An 18,193-nucleotide genomic window follows, 5' to 3' on the forward strand; every position below is an offset into this window, starting at 1 on the left:
GAAGGTTGCTCTAAACACAGGGCACAGTGTGTAAGTTATTCTAATATATTCATCTCAGCAGCACTACTGTATATATGTGTGTGTGTGTGTGTGTGTGTGTGTGTGTGTGTGTGTGTGTGTGTGTGTGTGTGTGTGTGTGCGTGTGCGTGCGTGCGTGTGCTTGTGCGTGAGTGTGCGCACGCGCACTTAAACATTTCTGTATCTGAGTCACAACATTCCCTTATTACACTAGCCTCTGAAGTTCTTACTGTACATAAACAATTTCCTGGTAGAGAGAGAGAGAGAGAGAGAGAGAGAGAGAGAGAGAGAGAGAGAGAGAGAGAGTGAGAGTGAGAGAGCTTTTAGAGAGTCATTTCCATTTTACATTCTAAGCATTTTGCTGACACTCGTTATCCAGAGAGGCTTCCATTAAGTGTGCTGAAGTTGAGTCAGTTAAGAGATGGTGTCACTGCGGAGCTCATTGACTGAGTACTATTAATCCTATCAACCATGCATGCAGGGCATCCTCCTCACACTGTTGACATTGCAATTATATCTCTCTATAAATTCCGGAATCTCTGCGTGCGTATCTCACCTTCGCGTATCTCGAGAACCATTGGACCGATTGACTTTAAACTTGTCATCAGTGGTGGAAGACGTACTCACATTTTGGACTTAAGACTTAAGTGAAAGTACCAATACCACAATGTAAAAAACACTCTGTTACAAGCACAAGTGCGGTATTCAAAATTTACTTGAGTAAAAGTACAAAAGTATTGGCATTAAAATATACTTAAGCACTGAAAGTTAAAGTACTCATTTATGCAGAATGGCCCATTTCATAAGTTTCCAAATGTATGAAAAGTAGAAGTTCTGCCCGCTACGCGGGCAGAATTCTAGTACCCCCCCCCTAACCCCGCCAAAGAAAATGTAGTTTGGGGGTACAAAATCATGGGATATATAAAAAAAAAAAAAAAAACCCCAGAGGATCGCCCCTTCCCCCCCCACCCCCCTTAGGGGTCCCTGGAGACCCTGGGGTCTCCAGGCCGTGACCTACAGACACGGCGAAGGAAAACTGTGAACACAGCCACGCATGCAAGATGTTGCACAGCATGAACTCAGCAGCCGCACTGAGGCGCTCCAACACAAACACTCTGACATTAAGCTTCACACAACAAACATCAGCAGCAAACATTCACCACAATGACAAACAAATTATGTCCGCGCAAAAATAAGCGAGTGCTCGCTTATTTTGTCTTTCCCTCCCTCCCTCTCTTCCTCTCTCTCTCTCTCCCTCTCTGTCTCTCTGTCTGTGTCTGTCTGTCAGCGAAAATTATCTCTCGCTGTTTGGCTGACTATTGTCTCTCTCCCACCCTCCCTCTCTCTCCCTGTGTGTGTGTGTGTGTGTGTGTGTGTGTGTGTGTGTGTGGTGGGGGTGGGGCGGGGGGGACAGCCATGACGCAGCGGGACTTTTGAGATGGCTATTGGCAAAATAGGTTGACTTATTCGGATACATGCGTGTGACTGTTCGACCCTGCCGGTTCTCTGAATTTTTATTTTTAAATAGGCTCTGTCATGATTAATTGACCACACATATGAAGTGAAACAACTGAATTCTATCCAAACGATATGTTATAAGTGAATTCCTTGCCTCAAAGAAGAAGTTTGAGAGCGTTTAACACTTGCATGACTAAGCTATCAATATGACCGATTTTGAGAATTTAAAGTGGATTATCTTCTCTCATGAAGCTCTGAGAAAGTTCCCCTTTCATGACTTTTCCTAAATATTTGTTTCAAATCATCTCCGTTTTTTTTTTCTTCTGAAACGTATTATAAATATGAAATATATACCATATATACCATCCCAACCGTTATATTTCGGCTAAATTGACCGCTCTCCCCCTCTCTCCCCAGGCAAGAGCAGTTGACACCTCTTGACCCCCCACAGAGTGGCCCGTAGACGAGCAGACTCCCTACGCAGCAGCGAGTCCATGTTGCCATGTCTGCTTATTATAAGCGACTTTGGGCTTGTTTTTCGCGTCTTTCTACTAATATTATTAATATTATAATTATATATATAATTACATTATAATGGTAATACTTTTCTACTCCACTACAGCTCAGAGGCAAATCTTGTACTTTTACTTCACTACAATTATTTGAAAACTTTAGTTACTAGTTACTTTGCAGATATAAATATCTTTTCATACTTGTTTAGATTAGAGCTTCATGCATTTTTATTAGGTATATATTTATATAGAAAGGTCTAACCAGGGACTGGTGTTGCAAATTAGCCTCGGCTATTATTACCCCATTCATGCCTAACTGTTTTCTTAGGGCACAACGACGCATGCAGTAACATTTTCATAGACCTGACTTATTTCTCTCGCAAAATTTGGCGACCCATTTTCCACTTTCCCTTTCACTGCAAAGCGGTGGAAAAAGATAGGATCTACAAGCATACAGCTTGTCACGCAGCAACTGTTTTATGCTTGAAGATCAGATATTTTGCGCAGGATTGAGCACATTTGTGGAACATAGCATTGTGTTCACTTGCACCGAGGGAGGAGGAGAGGAGACGCGTTTGTCAGCGACGTGGACAGCTGATAGAATGAGAGCTTTACGCTCAGACAATAATGTGAATATTATTATTGTGAATAATAATAATATAGGTTTGTCACTGGGTTGTTTACAAGTTACTATAGTTCGCTTGCTGCTACTAGATTTATAGCAGCATTACTTGACGGTCATATTATGACAGTCATGACGAAACTTCAACCTGTTTTTTGCACTTTCTCCATTTACCGTACATCTACATAAACGTTCGGATTTCAAATATAATGTTTTTATTCCGTGGCCACGGATGTTACAATTTACTTCGGGTGGGTATAAGTACCCGTAACTTCTGTATTGTTCAATAAAAAGCATTTTAATCCGATTGGCGGTCATTTTCTCATAGAGTTATAGTGTATCAGAGTGCAATTACACCTCCCAACCGATAGGGTCACGTAGTTGAAAGCATGGAGAAAATACGGAGAAAATGGCCACCGATCGGATTAAAATGTTTTTTATTGGACAATACGGAAAATATGGGTACTTATGGGTTACCCGAATAGAATTGTAACATCCCTGGCCATGAGGTAAGCACTTTATATTTGAAATCTGAACGTTTGTGTAGATGTATGGGGTGTAAATGGAGAAAGTGCAAACCTTTTGTTAACTTATAACTCGATCTCTTTGTGGTGAACGCTTGTTGTGTTTTTCCCACATTGCTTGCCTTCGGATAAAATCAAGCATTGTGTTTTGTTCTCCACATCGATGTAGCGAAAATGTGTCCATATCACCTCTTCTCTTTCTCCCGAGCCCCGTGCAAAGCATTTTACCGTTTTATTTTGTAAAGTTTCGCTCTGAAATCTGAATCCTCCTGCCATTCATTTGACGGTGTGACTCTGTGTGTGTGTGTGTGCGTGCGCGGCTGCAACTTTAAAAGGGGGTGTGTGTGTGAGTGAGGAACAGCATGCCCTGCGCTGCTTATCAAAGGAGACAGGGAGTGACAAAATCATATAATAAATATATGATATAATATTTCGTCTCGTCTTTGTTCGTGAACTAAAATGACCATAGAGTTTAGTCCAGTCTTTATTTAGTGAACTACATTTTCGTCTCGTCTTTATTAGTCAACGAAATTGCATAATGATTTAGTCCCAGTTATTGTTTATTCATGGGTGGTGGTCTCGTCTCGTCTTCGTCCTTTGAAAAATGTGCGTTGACGAACATATTTCGTTTCGTTTTCGTTTGTCAACACTGCATGGAAGTAAAAATGAGATCCCCACATACACAAATCACAAATCATGATGACATATAGGAGACAGATATAAATACACACTAGCCTACTGCCTACACTTTCATAGACCTGCCTGCTTATTTCTCTCTCAAAATTTGGCAACCCATTTTCAACTCTCAGCTTTTTAGAAGACAATGGAACCCCCCACTGTTTGGGGGAGAAAGTGTGAACTAGTCTGGAGAACAGAGGGAGACAGTGGCCAATAGGATAGCCTGATTTGGCGATCAAAATGATCTTTTTTCAGGCTTGGTGGAGGAGAATGAAACCTCAGTCATGCGAGTGTTAATAAGCGAAAATAAGAAGTGAAGGCACTCGCACCCTGACTCGCACAACCAACAATGGCTGCCGTTCGTCTTTTTTCAGGCAGCGAAATCGCCACCTGATTGGCCAACTTTTGCTGTCAATCACAGAACGATGAGCGACGTTGCCATGTCCAGGAGTTGTAAGCGTGAAGTGGGTGTAAATTGGTTAGAGAAAGTGCGTTTAATAATATATAACATGTATATGTAGAATATATTGGAAGGTCCATAGGCATAGGTATGTTATTTATATAGATCCAGCGTGTCTGTCCCCATCTGTGGTGTTTTTGGCATCAACCTGGTGGCTTGTTGCTGGCCTTTTGTCTTCCGGAGGAAAAATCACGGAGCGGATTGCGTATTACTGTCGCGCAACCTGGCAACGTCTTTGAGGCTCCTAAAAGGTCTCACTTTCCGGTGTGTCGGTAATGTGTGGGGAATTTTGTGTTGGACGGATTTAATCATGGTGTGAGGGGGCAAATGTGTGTTGAGCAATGAAAAGTGGACGAATAACTGCGTGAATGAATTGCGCACGTTGTGACTGGTGTTGTAGTGACATGTGAGATGTTATTGTGGTTATTTCGGCGAAACAAATGATTAAAAATGAAGTGCCTTCAGTCGCACCACCGGAAGTGAGACGATCTCTCAATTGTAATAATAGATGCTTTGAAAATAGCTGATCTACAAGCCCACAACGCGCCACGAAGCGCCGCATTGTGAGCTCTCACAATTTCAGAGCATATCCAAGATCATCATATGGGCATACCTAACAATAGATGCCAAATCAAAAGCTTTATATCAAAAGTCCCTAAAAAGCCACTCTTAATTACTTCCTGTAAACGAAAACGTGCTGCGTGATGACATAGATCAACTTTCATGAACATAAATGAATCTTCATTTCGTTCACCTGTGTGATTCCCATAGCTGCACGTTCCTCAAAACACAGCTGATTTTAATTACAGAACTACTTAATCTTACTTAATTCTCATTCAAGATGACGTCCAGACGGTGTATTACTCATTGTAAACTTAATCAGCACACTAAAATATGTATCTGGAAACATTATAGGTTAGAAATAAGCAACTTGGTAACAAACATTCTGCACATTGGCCGCCTCTCTCTCCCTTACGAACAATAACACTGCGCACCATGTGAGTGAGGTTCTACCGTGCCATAGCCCGAAGGGATGGAACCTTCTGATTGGTTGCGAGGCCGTTTCAGACTGAAACTTCAAAGTAAAATGACCGAAAATGTCATTGCAACACATTCACCACCATTGACGTAGATCTACGTCAATTCAAAAAAAGAAATCCACAAGAGGGCGCTCTAACGCAACTTAGGAATGATCCCTTGACTCTGAGAGAAGGAATGGACGGATGCGACGTCATCCCAAAGAACGTCACTTCCGTCCACTCCTATGTTATGAGTTGTAGACGCTTGTCCAGCGTGAAATAAGTCAGATCAGCGGGCTCATCACACTAGTATCTACAAATTCCGCAAATTCTAGTCTAGATATTATTCAAGAATATTATTATTATTCTTTATTCAAACTGTTTTTATTAGCCTTTTCAACGCATACATAGACAGAAGCAAACAGAAACAACTATACCACATACTATATATATGTAATACATTCAAACAGAGAATAACAGATGAGAGTATAGTAGTGTCATTCTTGTTTGTGTTAGAGAACAATTGGAATGAAAGAAATGCTAAATGTGGATTCAATCTGTTTACACAGTTTGGTGACAACTTGAGCGAGGAAGGGAGAGAGGTGTGTGTGTGTGTGTGTGTGTGTGTGTGTGTGTGTGTGTGTGTGTGCGTGTGCGTGTGTGTGTGTGTGGCTGGGGGGGTAGCAGAAGTGGGTAGCAAGAAAGTGATGAGAGACAAAGAGAGTATGCATGTGAGGTGGAGTAAAAGGGGTTGGGAAGAGAGAACAGAGACAGAAGTAGGGATGAGAGACCGACAGAAAGACAGTAAGAGGGTGGTTGCAAGACGGGTGAACGGGGAAGAGGGGTGAGAAATGGAGAAAATGAACGGGGGTGGGGGGCGAGCGTGTTTGTGTGTCAGGGAGAGAGAGAGAGAGAAAGAGCGAGCAGTCATTGATAGATGACAGTGTCTCTGTGTCCTGGCAGATGCTTCTTGTTCAGACAGACTCTATGTGGGTGGGGAGCATATGGCTTTTCACACACAGATACGAGGAAGACAGAGGACAGGAGCATGGACCAGAGAGAGAAGCACAATAGCAGACAGATAGAGAGCGTGACAGAACACACTGAGAGAGATGGGCTGGAGGCATACTGTATGCCCACCATATAGTATACAGTATTATATACTCTATCGTCGCTGTCGGGCCGAATCCTCATTATGTCCAACACCGTTCTTTTTTTATCACTATTTAAAAAATAACAGAAAATAGTGAAAATAGCAGATTTACACACTCACAACACGTCGCAACGCGACGTGTTGTGAGCTTGTAGATCGGCTATTTTCACTACTTTTGTGCGACCCTCTTGTTTGAAGAAGTATAGGGCATTAATTTAGGGAAAAACATAATAAGTTGAAATATGGAGATACAGTACAAGGTTTCTGCCCGACAGTAACAATAATGCACATACGCACACACACGCGTGTGACTGTGCACGCACGCACGCACAGTAAAAGTACCCACGTTGTTGTCCCCAAATGTGAGTCCACCTTTTACAGTGATACTTGCATGGCACACCCAGATGGGCAGAGGGTTAAGTGTGTGATTTCTGTTCACATTAATTTTCCATCATTCAAAGTCTCAGGCGGAAACTTAAGAATTCCTCAAACCACAGCTTGCTGTCATAAATTATAGACTGTAAACAATAACACAGCTCCCCCCCGAACGTTCACGGCCTCGTAACCACTATACAGAAACAGCTGTTGGTTGGTTCAGTAAGGAGAGATCAAGTTAAAAAGGAATAACGGAATTTATTGAGATACAAGCGTTATGGGGTTTTGTCGGTTAGACTCCATTAAAGCATTTCATAGGATGATTAGTCTCGCGTATAGCCAGACGACGAGAGATCTCCGCCGACTGATACGTATGGGGAAGTCATCCGCGGAAAATACGTTGTGTGGGCTAGAACAGTGGTTCTCAACCTGTTGGTCGGGACCAACAGATGACAGTAGTGCGAGGCGTTGTGAGCTTGTAGATCTGCTATTTTCACAATATTTATCTGTGGGAACTGAGTCAAACAAAATTTAATGCCTCAACTCCTACAATTCCAAGTGCTTGTCAGGGTGGGGGTGGTCCCCAATAATAATAATAATACGTCTTATTTGAACCAAATCTCAAAGTGCTACATTTAAAAATAAATAATAATAATAATAAAAACTATGAAATGAATACAATTCAGATCAATGGTCAACTAATACAGAGCTAAGAGAAAGTTGCAAAAGTTTTTAAAAATCTAGGCAAATGCCTTGTTAAAATGAAAGCTTTTTAGTCCCCTTTTAAAAGCGTCAATGGACCACTGGGGTGGGGGGTCCCCAGTTCAAATATGATTATTTTGGGGGGTCCCCAGTTCAAATATGATTATCTTGGGGGGTCGCGGCCTCAAAAGGTTGAGAACCACTGGGCTAGAACAGAGGAGAAAACTAGCACACTAATACATCTACCCCTCGTGCTTTGGACACCAATCCCGATAGCGTCCCAATATGATGGACCGCCCCAAAGTCTTTGCATTGGTTCTGTGATACTGTTATTTATTATTTTTTTATTCCCAAATTGTATACACTCAGTTTTAGCTCATTTAATGAATGTAGATCAGTTGGCAGAGATCTCTTATCATCTGGACTACAGTATAGGGTGTTTGAACCTCTGATGATGGAGGGGAGAGATGCACTACTATCTTTGAACTCCGGATCTCCTCCTGACCTGATTTGAGGCTGAATTGCGTCTCTGCTCTAAGTATAGGACTAATGCTTCATTCAACCGCACAATGTTAAAGTGACGCAGCATGACTACTGGTGACAACTGGTGTACCATCGCAGAGACAAGTCGATTTAGGTTTAAAAGAAAAGAGTTGAATGCAGATTTTTAATCTTCAAATGCTTATCTATTATTCCCCTAAAGGTCAGAACTGAAATGGGCATGTAATGAAAATAATGCATAAATATCAAGTCCCTTCTGTCCTCCATTATTTCAGAGGCAATACTCACCACCATCAACTCTCTTCAGCTGATCGTGTAAAGTCAGTTTTTCATCATGCAGTACAATTACAATATCAATGCCGCACTTCTTCTGTCATCCAAATAAAAATAAATTTAACAAAAAAATCATAAAATGATTCTAGACTTAAAATGAAAGCATCACTTCTTGGGGTCTGTGAAAAAAAACACGTAACAATGGAGATGCCACCCAATAATTTATCACATACACTTAATTATTTATTCACACAGACAATGGGAAAAGATAATTTGATCAACACATTACGTTAAGAAGTCGATTAACCTGTTAAAACCGGGAAAGCGTCCGTGTCATTTCAGATTTTCGCATTGGCTATTCAAAAATAGCAGATATACAAGCTCAGTTTTCCACCCACTTCGTGACGCGCTGCGAGCTTGTACATCTACTATATGTATAATTTTTTTTCAAAAACCTCGAAAGTGTGAGAACTACGGCATTCGTAGAATCGGCCCAGGTCTTAATGGGGTAACATTTCTGTCAACATGAATTTGGCAAACGCAATTGTAGTCCCACTTGGATTTCCCAACAGTGCGGGGAGGCTGAAAATACAGCCAGCCTTGCCCTTATGCAACCATCCTGTGAACCGTGGAAGATCTCTGTTGCACCTGGTGTCCAGTGTCTACTCAGCCATGAATTTTAACCACTTAACCCCTTTAGACCTGATGACCTGATTAAAAAAACAGTTTTCTGAAAAACGTATGTTTCTATATCAGTGGTTCTCACATTTTTTCATGTCAAGGACGCCCAAAATGATATGTATTTGACCACTGACCCCCCAATCTCAAAATATTTTGTTCCAGGGACCCGCCAGAAGAAAAATGTAGCTTGAAAAAAATATATATTTAAAGATTTGCAAAAACTAAATCACGATTTTCAAAAAATAGCAGATCTACATGCCATAGCAACGGCACGAAGTGACACGCTATATGAGCTTGTTTATTTGCTATTTTTGAATAGCTAAAGTATAAATAAATGGTTAAAGTGGTTACACAGATGCTTTCCCGGGTTTTAATGGGTTAAACCCTATATACTTTGGTGACCGGAGTACCTCAGGGGTCCCCTCCTTTTTGCCCTGTTCACTAAATCTGCTGAAAATAGCCACTCTACGAGCTCACAACGTGTCGCACGTGATGCCTTGTGAGCTAAATTACAGAAGTCGTAACATAAAATCTACAAGATTTATTTCCTACTGCTTGAGACTCTGTCGGTGTGGGCAGGGGTGATATTATACTCTGAGATGTGTGCAATATCTCTTGTAAACCCGGTAGTGGTCCTACCCGACCACTAGACCTACATTTCTCAATAGAAGAGCAGGCAGTGGTGTAAAGTAACTAAGTATATTTACTCAAGTACTGTACTGTAGGCTACTACAATTTTGACGTATTTTTACTGGAGTATTTCCAGTTTTCAGTACTTTTACTTCGACTCCACTACACCTCATATAAAATATTGTACTTTTACTCTACTACAGTTATTTGACAACTTTAGTTGCTTTTCAGATATAAATTATGATATTATGAAACATACATTAACACATTCCACGCCAGAGTTTAATATCATAATGTACTCACCAGTGCCAGCGATTCTTTTTTTGTTTTAGTTTTTTTCACGTCGCCACAGACCTCGCTAAATACCTTAAAATCGCGCGTTCAACTGTTTGTAGACACACAGGGTAGCTGTGTGAGACGCCCAGAGAAGACCGTTTCGTTCGGCGATCGGCCATTTTGAAGCTACAGCGGTTTATGTTTAACAGCGATCAGCGAGGAGAAAAACAACAACCGAGAAAATGGAGATTTAGTTTCCGCTTTAGAGTGGAGGCGGATGGGAACGAATATCTCCGGATACGGATATTTCCGTTTCCGGTGGTGCTACAATGAAATGTGTCGTGGCGAACGAGGCCTACAATAAAATGTGAGCCTGCGAGAAAAAAAAAATTGGCACGCAATGTGTTAACCACTTTAGCCCTATTTTATACATTTTTTAACAGATCTGCTATTTTCAACAAAAAAAATTACTTTTACTTTTGGTACTTTAAGTACATTTTACTCAAGTAAATTTTGAATTCTGGACTTTAACTTGTAACAGAGTATTTCTATATTGCAGTATTGGTACTTTTACTTAAGTAAAGAATTTGAGTACTTCTTCCACCACTGAGAGCAGGTAGACCAACCTCAACAACCATTGCAGATGTGTTACAGTATGTTGTATTCAAATATTCTACCATACAGATTCAGGGTGACGTGATAGAGAGGTTACTGTCAGGGAAAAGATGTCTTAACAGTTAAACACCCACACGACAACCCTCCACTGCTTTCCAAACCATTTCCGTGGTAAAGAATAAAACAAACTCAAAAACTCAAAACTCTTCTACAACCTCTGGAATTGTGGGAGACGGGTGTAGAAACTTGTGTATTCCAAACCACTGGCCGCACCGGAACTTCTCCTGAAGCTGTGTTGAAGAGAACAAAATTTGAATTTCACAACGGCTTCCGTGTGGTGGTGGACGTGTGGGCAGATCGAGCGAGCGGAGCAGCGTCAGTGGCAGATCTCTGCAGGTTTTTTTTTTACCTCAGATGCACTGCGGTTTCCACAGCCACCACCGTGAAAGACAAATTTCAGCAGCTTCCATTCCACTTTGATTGCATTTTCTAAAGCAGCTCTGGGGCGGCACTGCACCGTTATGTGGCGTGCATGCGTGATGGAAAGTGTACAGTGATGCTACACTATGGCTTCATCTGTAGGTCTACTGTAGGTCTACACACTATGTGAATCAGTGGGGCAGTTAACCACTTAACCCATTAAGACCGGGAATGCATCTGTGTGTAATTTTTGAGTGGTGCCAGCCACCCCTACACTTGACCGTGTGTGTGGGTCTGTCCGTCCGTCCGTTTGAGCACGGCCTCAACAGCTGCAGCTGATTGCAACACAAAGATGAAACCAGTTACACTAATTAAACACAAACAGGAGTCAAACACAAAGGCACCATTCACTTCAAACTGGGTGCGATTTTTTTTTTTTTGCTATTCAAAAATAGCAGATCTAGGAGCTTGTAGATCTGCCTATTTGAGAAAAATCGAGGTAAATCAACAAAAAAAAGTTACAAATAAAATAAAAAATCTAATATTTGAAAAAAGTTTTCATGATTTAAAAAAAATAGCAGATCTACAAGCGCGGCACTCGGTGCGACACTATGAGCTTGTATATCTGCTATTTTTGAATAGCCCAAAGAAATCTAAAAATGACACACGGATGCGTTAAAGGGTTAAAACCGGGAGTCCCCCAGGGCTCTGTACCAGGCCCCCTCCTTTTTTTTCGCTCTACAGTAAATATCTTCGCCGAAAATAGCAGCATACAATAGCATGCAAGCTCGCACGTTGTTAGCTTGTAGATCTGCTACTTTCGGCTGAATATTCGCTCCAGAATAGGGGCGCGAAGGTTCATGTGGTTAATGCCCCTCGTTCATCCTGAAGTGATACTGATGCCTCAGTGTGTCTGTGTCCCCAAGACACAGGGAGAGACACAACGTATCTGTCTCTCCCCGCCAGCGCTTTAATTTATCCAGCCTAGAATGACACAAATTAGATTAACCACACGCCAAATGTCACAGAGGAAGACTCCAGCACAGAGGGGAGGGAGAGGAAGGATGACAAGAAAAGGGGGTTCTTTCTTTCTTTCTTTCTTTCTTTCTTTCTTTCTTGCTGTCTGTCTGTCTGTCTGTCTGTCTGTCTGTCTGTCTGTCTGTCTGTCTGTCTGTCTGTCTGTCTGTCTGTCTGTCTGTCTGTCTGTCTTTCTTGCTAGTCATTGAAGGGATACTATCATGGTTTTAACCACTTCACCCCTATTTTTCACCTATTATGACATGCCCAGAATAGGGATGCGGTTCATGTGGTTACAATGTGTCCCTGTTGGTAGCCTATAGTACCTAGTCTCGCATAGCAGGCTGTTCGGACGGACAGACAGACAGACAGACAGACAGACAGAGAGACAGACAGACAGACAGACAGACAGACAGACAGACAGACAGACAGACAGACAGACAGACAGACAGACAGACAGACAGACAGACAGACAGACAGACAGACAGACAGACAGACAGACACATGGCATTGCAGAGTGTAGCACTGAGTATACATTCAAACATGCACTTTGCAGACTATACCCTAGACTCATCTCTCGTGTCTCAGGTGAAATGGAGGAACTGGAGGCGCAGTGGCTGACGGGAATCTGCCACAACGAGAAGAACGAGGTGATGTCCAGCCAGCTGGACGTGGACAACATGGCGGGGGTCTTCTACATGCTGGCCACAGCCATGGGACTCTCCCTCATCACCTTCGTCTCCGAGCATCTCTTCTACTGGAGGCTCAGATACTGTTTCACCGGGGTCTGCACCGGAACGCCCGGCCTCCTCTTCTCCATCAGCAGGGTAAGGAGGGATGGTGGTAGAACAAACTGCATGTGTGTGTGTCTGTGTGTGTCTGTGTGTTTGTGTGTGTGTGTGTGTGTGTGTGTGTCTGTATATACCAGTTTGCTCTCTAACATTTTCATTTCAAGGACCCCCAGTTTAGTATGCATTAGGCCACGGACCCCCATAACTCTGAGAATGTAATTAAGTGGAGCTAACGCACAGTGAGATATAGGCTACAGGATGTAAGGGAGAGAGTTTTCTGTTTTGTTAAGTAAAAGATGAAGCGCTTTAGACCACCGGGGTCACAGTGTGGGAGAATGCACATAATGTGTAATAATACACGCGTGCATGCTGTATTGCTGGTCCTGGTCCGGCTAGCAGTGGTCATGTTGAAGGATATAGACTGCCTGACACTATTGGAGCTATATTGGAGGCTAATGCCTGCTGCATTATTGGGGTCAAGCAAACCTAGCTTGGTGCTATTTTCTATCAGCGGGGTAAGAGGACAGTATATTGCAGGCTTACACGCACACGCATGCACGCGCACACACTCACACACACACACGCAGGGAGCGAGGCCATTGCTAAACAACGAGTCTAGGGCTGGACAGATTTAGGTTGTTACTGTAGGAGGAGAAAGGAACAGAATGGGAAGAAATGGAGGGAGGGAGGGCTGCAGAGAGTAGGATGAGAGCAAGGAGAGTTGCAGAGCGAGAAGGAGGAAGGGAGGGAGGGCTGAGATGCAGTCACGAGGCAGCCTAAATATCAACTAAAATAGATCTTTAATTTTCAGCGGTATTTTTGGGGTGAGATCACTGTAACCTTCAAGCAATCAATCTATCCTCGCCTCTCCCATTCTGTTAAAAGGTCAGCATTGTGCCTTGACGTGTGGGAGAGGTGCAGACATACACAATGCATCCCTAAAAGCACTGCAGTACTGCAGCGCTCTTGTCTAAGGCAGCGTGTGATTCACTTTGCAAAGTTAACAAACACACAGGCAGCGCAGCAAGGGTGGGGGGTGGTAGAGAATAGATAGCAAACTCCTTAAAATGGATGGCGTTTTTTCCCCAGACAATTCCTGTGATTAGCAGCACACGTCGTGATGATCCGATTTTAACACTGAGAGTGTGCAAATGTAACCATTTGGACCGTTATAATTGGGTCTGTTTGGTTACACCCTCAGCGTTACAACGGATACATTAACACTGAAGATGTGTTGCTGTGTATTACTCATCAACTGATCAGAATGTAGGCGGTTCCTATTATTAAACAGACTATGTCATTAAAGCCTAATATAGCCTGGAGGGTGGCAGCCACTAAACAAGCAACACATTTAGTTTGTTTTTTATTTATGGTGTTCAGCAGTGAATTATGACTTGCCTGCCTACGTAACTCCAACTGAATTATTAAAATCTGGTCACAAAAAAGAGAGAGAAAAAAGAGAAAGAAAATCCTCTGAAGAGAGTATATTTCTGGCCTAATGTGGGAACATTGCACTTAATATTATGTTAGTTTGACACTTTGGTTTCACACATTGAATCACTGAGAATGGTTTTGAAATGTTTCGGTTGAGATATCTTTTAACCTGCGAAAATAGCCGATCTATAGCCGAAAATAGCCGATCTACAAGCTCAACTGTGAGCTTGTAGTCGGGCAAGATATTTAGTGTAGTAGAGCGCAAACAGAGACATCCTTGCTAGGGTTTTAAAAAAGCCCCAATTGTATCATACTCCCACTACCTGAAGGGGTGTGTGTCACTTACATACTTACATATCCCCCGTTGGTTCTGCTTTAGGTGACTTACGATATTAGGTTACTCTGGATTTTTGGTTGATTGTGATGAATGGTTTGTGGTTGAATATTGAGATTAAGGAACTGGGATTTACTGTGATGGGGAAACTGGTTGGAATTGAACTTCTATGAAGTCTAGTTTTCTATCACTTCTGTCTCCTTGGTGTTTTAGTTTAGCTTTGAAATATGTATACGTTTATGTTCGGTAATTGGCATTGCGGTAATCTAACCTATTCTAAAATAAATTAACCACTATCCCCTATATGGAGCCTACAGCGTATGATTGGTATTGCTCCAAAACTATACCTATCCTATAAGTGCTGAAAATGTGGTGCTTGCAGTAATATCAGGGAGAGGTATAGTTGTATTTGTTTGCAAATAAATGAACTGAAAAACATCTTTCTTTCTGAAAATGTACCCTCTACTGGGAATAAAGCTTAATTTACTATTGATGTAATTGTGTGTTTTTACTCTAATGGATTAAGCTGCATGGTGATAAAAGATTCAGTAAGGTTCCATTTACTCTGATTTGCTGAGTCACTAGTTATTCAATACATTTCAATGGAACTTTATTGGAATAAAGTACGGAGCACAGTTCTCCTTTGCCAGAGCAGAGTTTGAGATAAGCAATCATTATTCTCTTTGTCTCTCCTTATTTCCCTGCCCATTCTTCTTTATACCAATTTCCGCTTTCATTTCATTCTCTCTCTCTCTCTCTCTCTCTCTCTCTCTCTCTGTCTTTTTCTGTATTCTTTCATCCACCCCATCACTCGTCATTCAACTCCCATCATCCATCTGTCTATGTGCAGGGAATCTGGAGTTGCATCCATGGCGTCCACATTGACATGAAGAAAAAGACAGACCTGGACTTCAGCCCGCAGGCCAACATGTTGAAGCTGATCAAGTCAGCCAAGCAGATGTCCAACATGTCCAACATGGGCGGCTCCCGTATCAACTCGCCCAAACGGGAGTTCATGCACTCGGCCGGCCCTATGATCATGGACATGATGGCGGAGAAAGGGAACTTCATCTACGCCGACAACCGGAGCTACGCGCCCAAAGACATGATCTACGGCGACACCGGAGATCTGCAGTCGTATTTGGCCAACCGCCACAAGGACCACCTCAACAACTATATCTTCCAGGGCGGCCAGCACCCTCTGACCCTTAACGATGCCAATCCCAACAGCGTGGAGGTGGCGGTAAGCGCCGACGCCAACGCCAACGCTAAGCCCCGAACCCTGTGGAAGAAGTCGGTGGACACGCTCCGTTCGGGGCCCCCGGGGGTCTCTCAGATGCCCGACATGCTGATGCCTGACCCGCGGATGTCAATGAAGACGCAGCGCTACCTCCCTGAGGACGCGGCCCACTCCGATATCTCTGACTGCTCCAGCCGTGCGGCTTCCTACAAGGACCCAGATAACAACAAGCACCTGAAGTCCAAGGACAACTTAAAAAAAAGATCGGTGACGTCGAAATACCCAAGGGACTGCAGCGAGGTGGAGCTGTCCTACTTAAAGACTAAGCAGGTCAGTGGCGGAGCCAACCAAACCGGGAGAGGAGTAGGAGGAGGGGAGAAAATCTACACCATTGACTCAGAGCGTGAGATGAGTCTACACTCTGACCCCATTCTCTACCGTGAGAGCCGCGGCCTGGCCGCAGACGATTTGGACTACCCCGAGATCTATTCTGACCACAACGACAATTATAGGAAGTGCGATCAGCCAATCATACACCTGAATTCCTCCCCACTGCACCACACAGATTCCGACCTCCTTCCAGACACGTCCTACTCCAAACACTATAACCTAAAAGAGAAAAACCTTGCCACTTCTGATTCCAATGACCGCTACAAACAGACGCATTGCCGTTCCTGCCTGTCCAAGGTGATGCCTACGTACCCGGCGGCAGGAGCCCCCTACACCCAAACCCCTGCTGCTTCAGCTAATGCCACCCGCTCCCCATACAACCGCTGTGAAGCATGCCTCCACACGGCCAACCTCTATGACATCAGTGAGGACCAGCTCCTCGCCGACGCCTTGGCCAATCCCAGCATGCTTCACCTGCAGCAGCAACAGCAACAACAACAGCAGCAGCAGCAACAGCAGCAGCATGAGCAGCAACAGCAGCATGAGCATGAGCAGCAACAGCAGGAAACGGACGAGATGTTCGGGCTATACTGGCCGCAGACTGATGGGCCTCACGTGCAGAAGAGGAACCGTCTGAGACTGAGCCGTCAGCACTCCTTTGACAACATCATGCTGGAGAAGCCCAAGGTGGACGCGGACCTGGGCCGACCAGCACGCAGTGTCAGCCTCAAGGAGAAGGACCGCTTGATGGACTCTGCATCTGACTCGCCCTACGCCAACCTGTTCGGCATGCGCCCCTACTCCGGCAGACTGTTTGGCACTGGGTCCAAATCGATGCTTTTCAACCACAACCTTGAGGAGAGCAAGAGGAGCAGGTCACTATACCCAGACCACAGCTCGGACAACCCCTTCCTCAGCCACTCGCTGAGGGATGACTCCAGCAGCAGACTGGTCCATGGGCGCAGCTCCTCAGATTTATACAAACAGCTGGCGGTGGCCTCGTCTGCGGCAGCCCTAGGAGCGACCCCCATCAGTACGCGTAACGATGCGAACAATCTGCGCTCCTCCGTCAAGTCCACCACTTCATACTGCTCACGGGATGGGCGGATAGCCAATGACATGTACAATACTGAGCATGTGATGCCTTACTCAGCCACTAAGACTAGCGCATACCCAGCCACCCGTGGTGTCCTAAACTCAGCCCAGTTCAGTAATAGACGGGTGTATAAGAAAATTCCCAGTCTGGAGTCGGACGTTTAGTCGAAATAAGAAATGATGTGGTTTTTCTCCTCCTAACTTACTCTTCTCTGGGTTTGTAACATAGTTTATCAACTATCTTATCCACTTAGGGATGCCATAGCCACACTACATTTTTCTTCTTCTCTTCGACATCGTAATCCAAAAGACCTCATACCTTCTTGGGTATGACCAGTACTACTACTTCTACTTCTACTACTACTACTACTACTCTCTTTGCAGATGATTATCACAATTTCTGTCCATTCTCTCTCATGTATCAATGAGTTGGCTGCATGGCTGGCACTCTGCCAAAAGGTTTCCTGGTATAATGGGGAAGGGCGTATTAACCTCCGACGTGTTAACACGGCAGGATACGACACACTTCCCTTAGTGTGAGAGAAAAGGCCCACGTAACATATAATGGACTGCTACCAGAGTTATCGGTGGAAAGGCTCTTGATTTGATTTGAAATTAGATGAGACGAGAGTGAGGGATTGATGAGTAGAATGGGAGAAATGAGATGAGATGAGATGAGAGAGAGAGAGAGAGAGGGAGAGAGGTGATAACGACCTCTCGTTTTCCACCACTCCTCCCCCCCTCCCCCTCTGCTGTTCCATCCCCTCTGTCTGTCGAGCTCGTGGCTGGCTGGCTGAGGAGGAGAGGGCTGACGGGAGGACCAGATGGGCGCGTTTGATGTCAGGGCCAGACATGGGGACGTCCCAGGAGGGCGAGGTTGGTGGGGGGAGAGGGAGGAGGGGGCGTCACGGTGAGGTAGTCCAACGGTCTGCTGCTTGTTACTCTGACAAATGTGGTCCCCAAGACACCTGGCAT

General features: G+C 43.9%; 1 protein-coding gene across 1 annotated transcript in view; it reads left to right on the plus strand.

The window, feature by feature from the left end:
- The window catches only part of grin2aa (glutamate receptor, ionotropic, N-methyl D-aspartate 2A, a), a gene marked incomplete at both ends in the record, with an annotated part of 232,080 nt that extends 214,697 nt beyond the window's left edge, over window positions 1-17,383 (plus strand). Inside the window, 2 exons of the mRNA XM_080446562.1 lie at window positions 12,523-12,761; window positions 15,344-17,383. Of these exons, the coding sequence (XP_080302688.1) occupies window positions 12,523-12,761; window positions 15,344-17,383 (2,279 nt within the window). The remainder of the gene's footprint in view (window positions 1-12,522; window positions 12,762-15,343) is intronic.
- Between the last annotated feature and the right edge of the window lie 810 nt (window positions 17,384-18,193).

This window comes from Gymnoscopelus braueri (genome assembly GCF_963280865.1).
Source record: "Gymnoscopelus braueri genome assembly, chromosome: 13".
NCBI lineage: Eukaryota > Metazoa > Chordata > Actinopteri > Myctophiformes > Myctophidae > Gymnoscopelus > Gymnoscopelus braueri.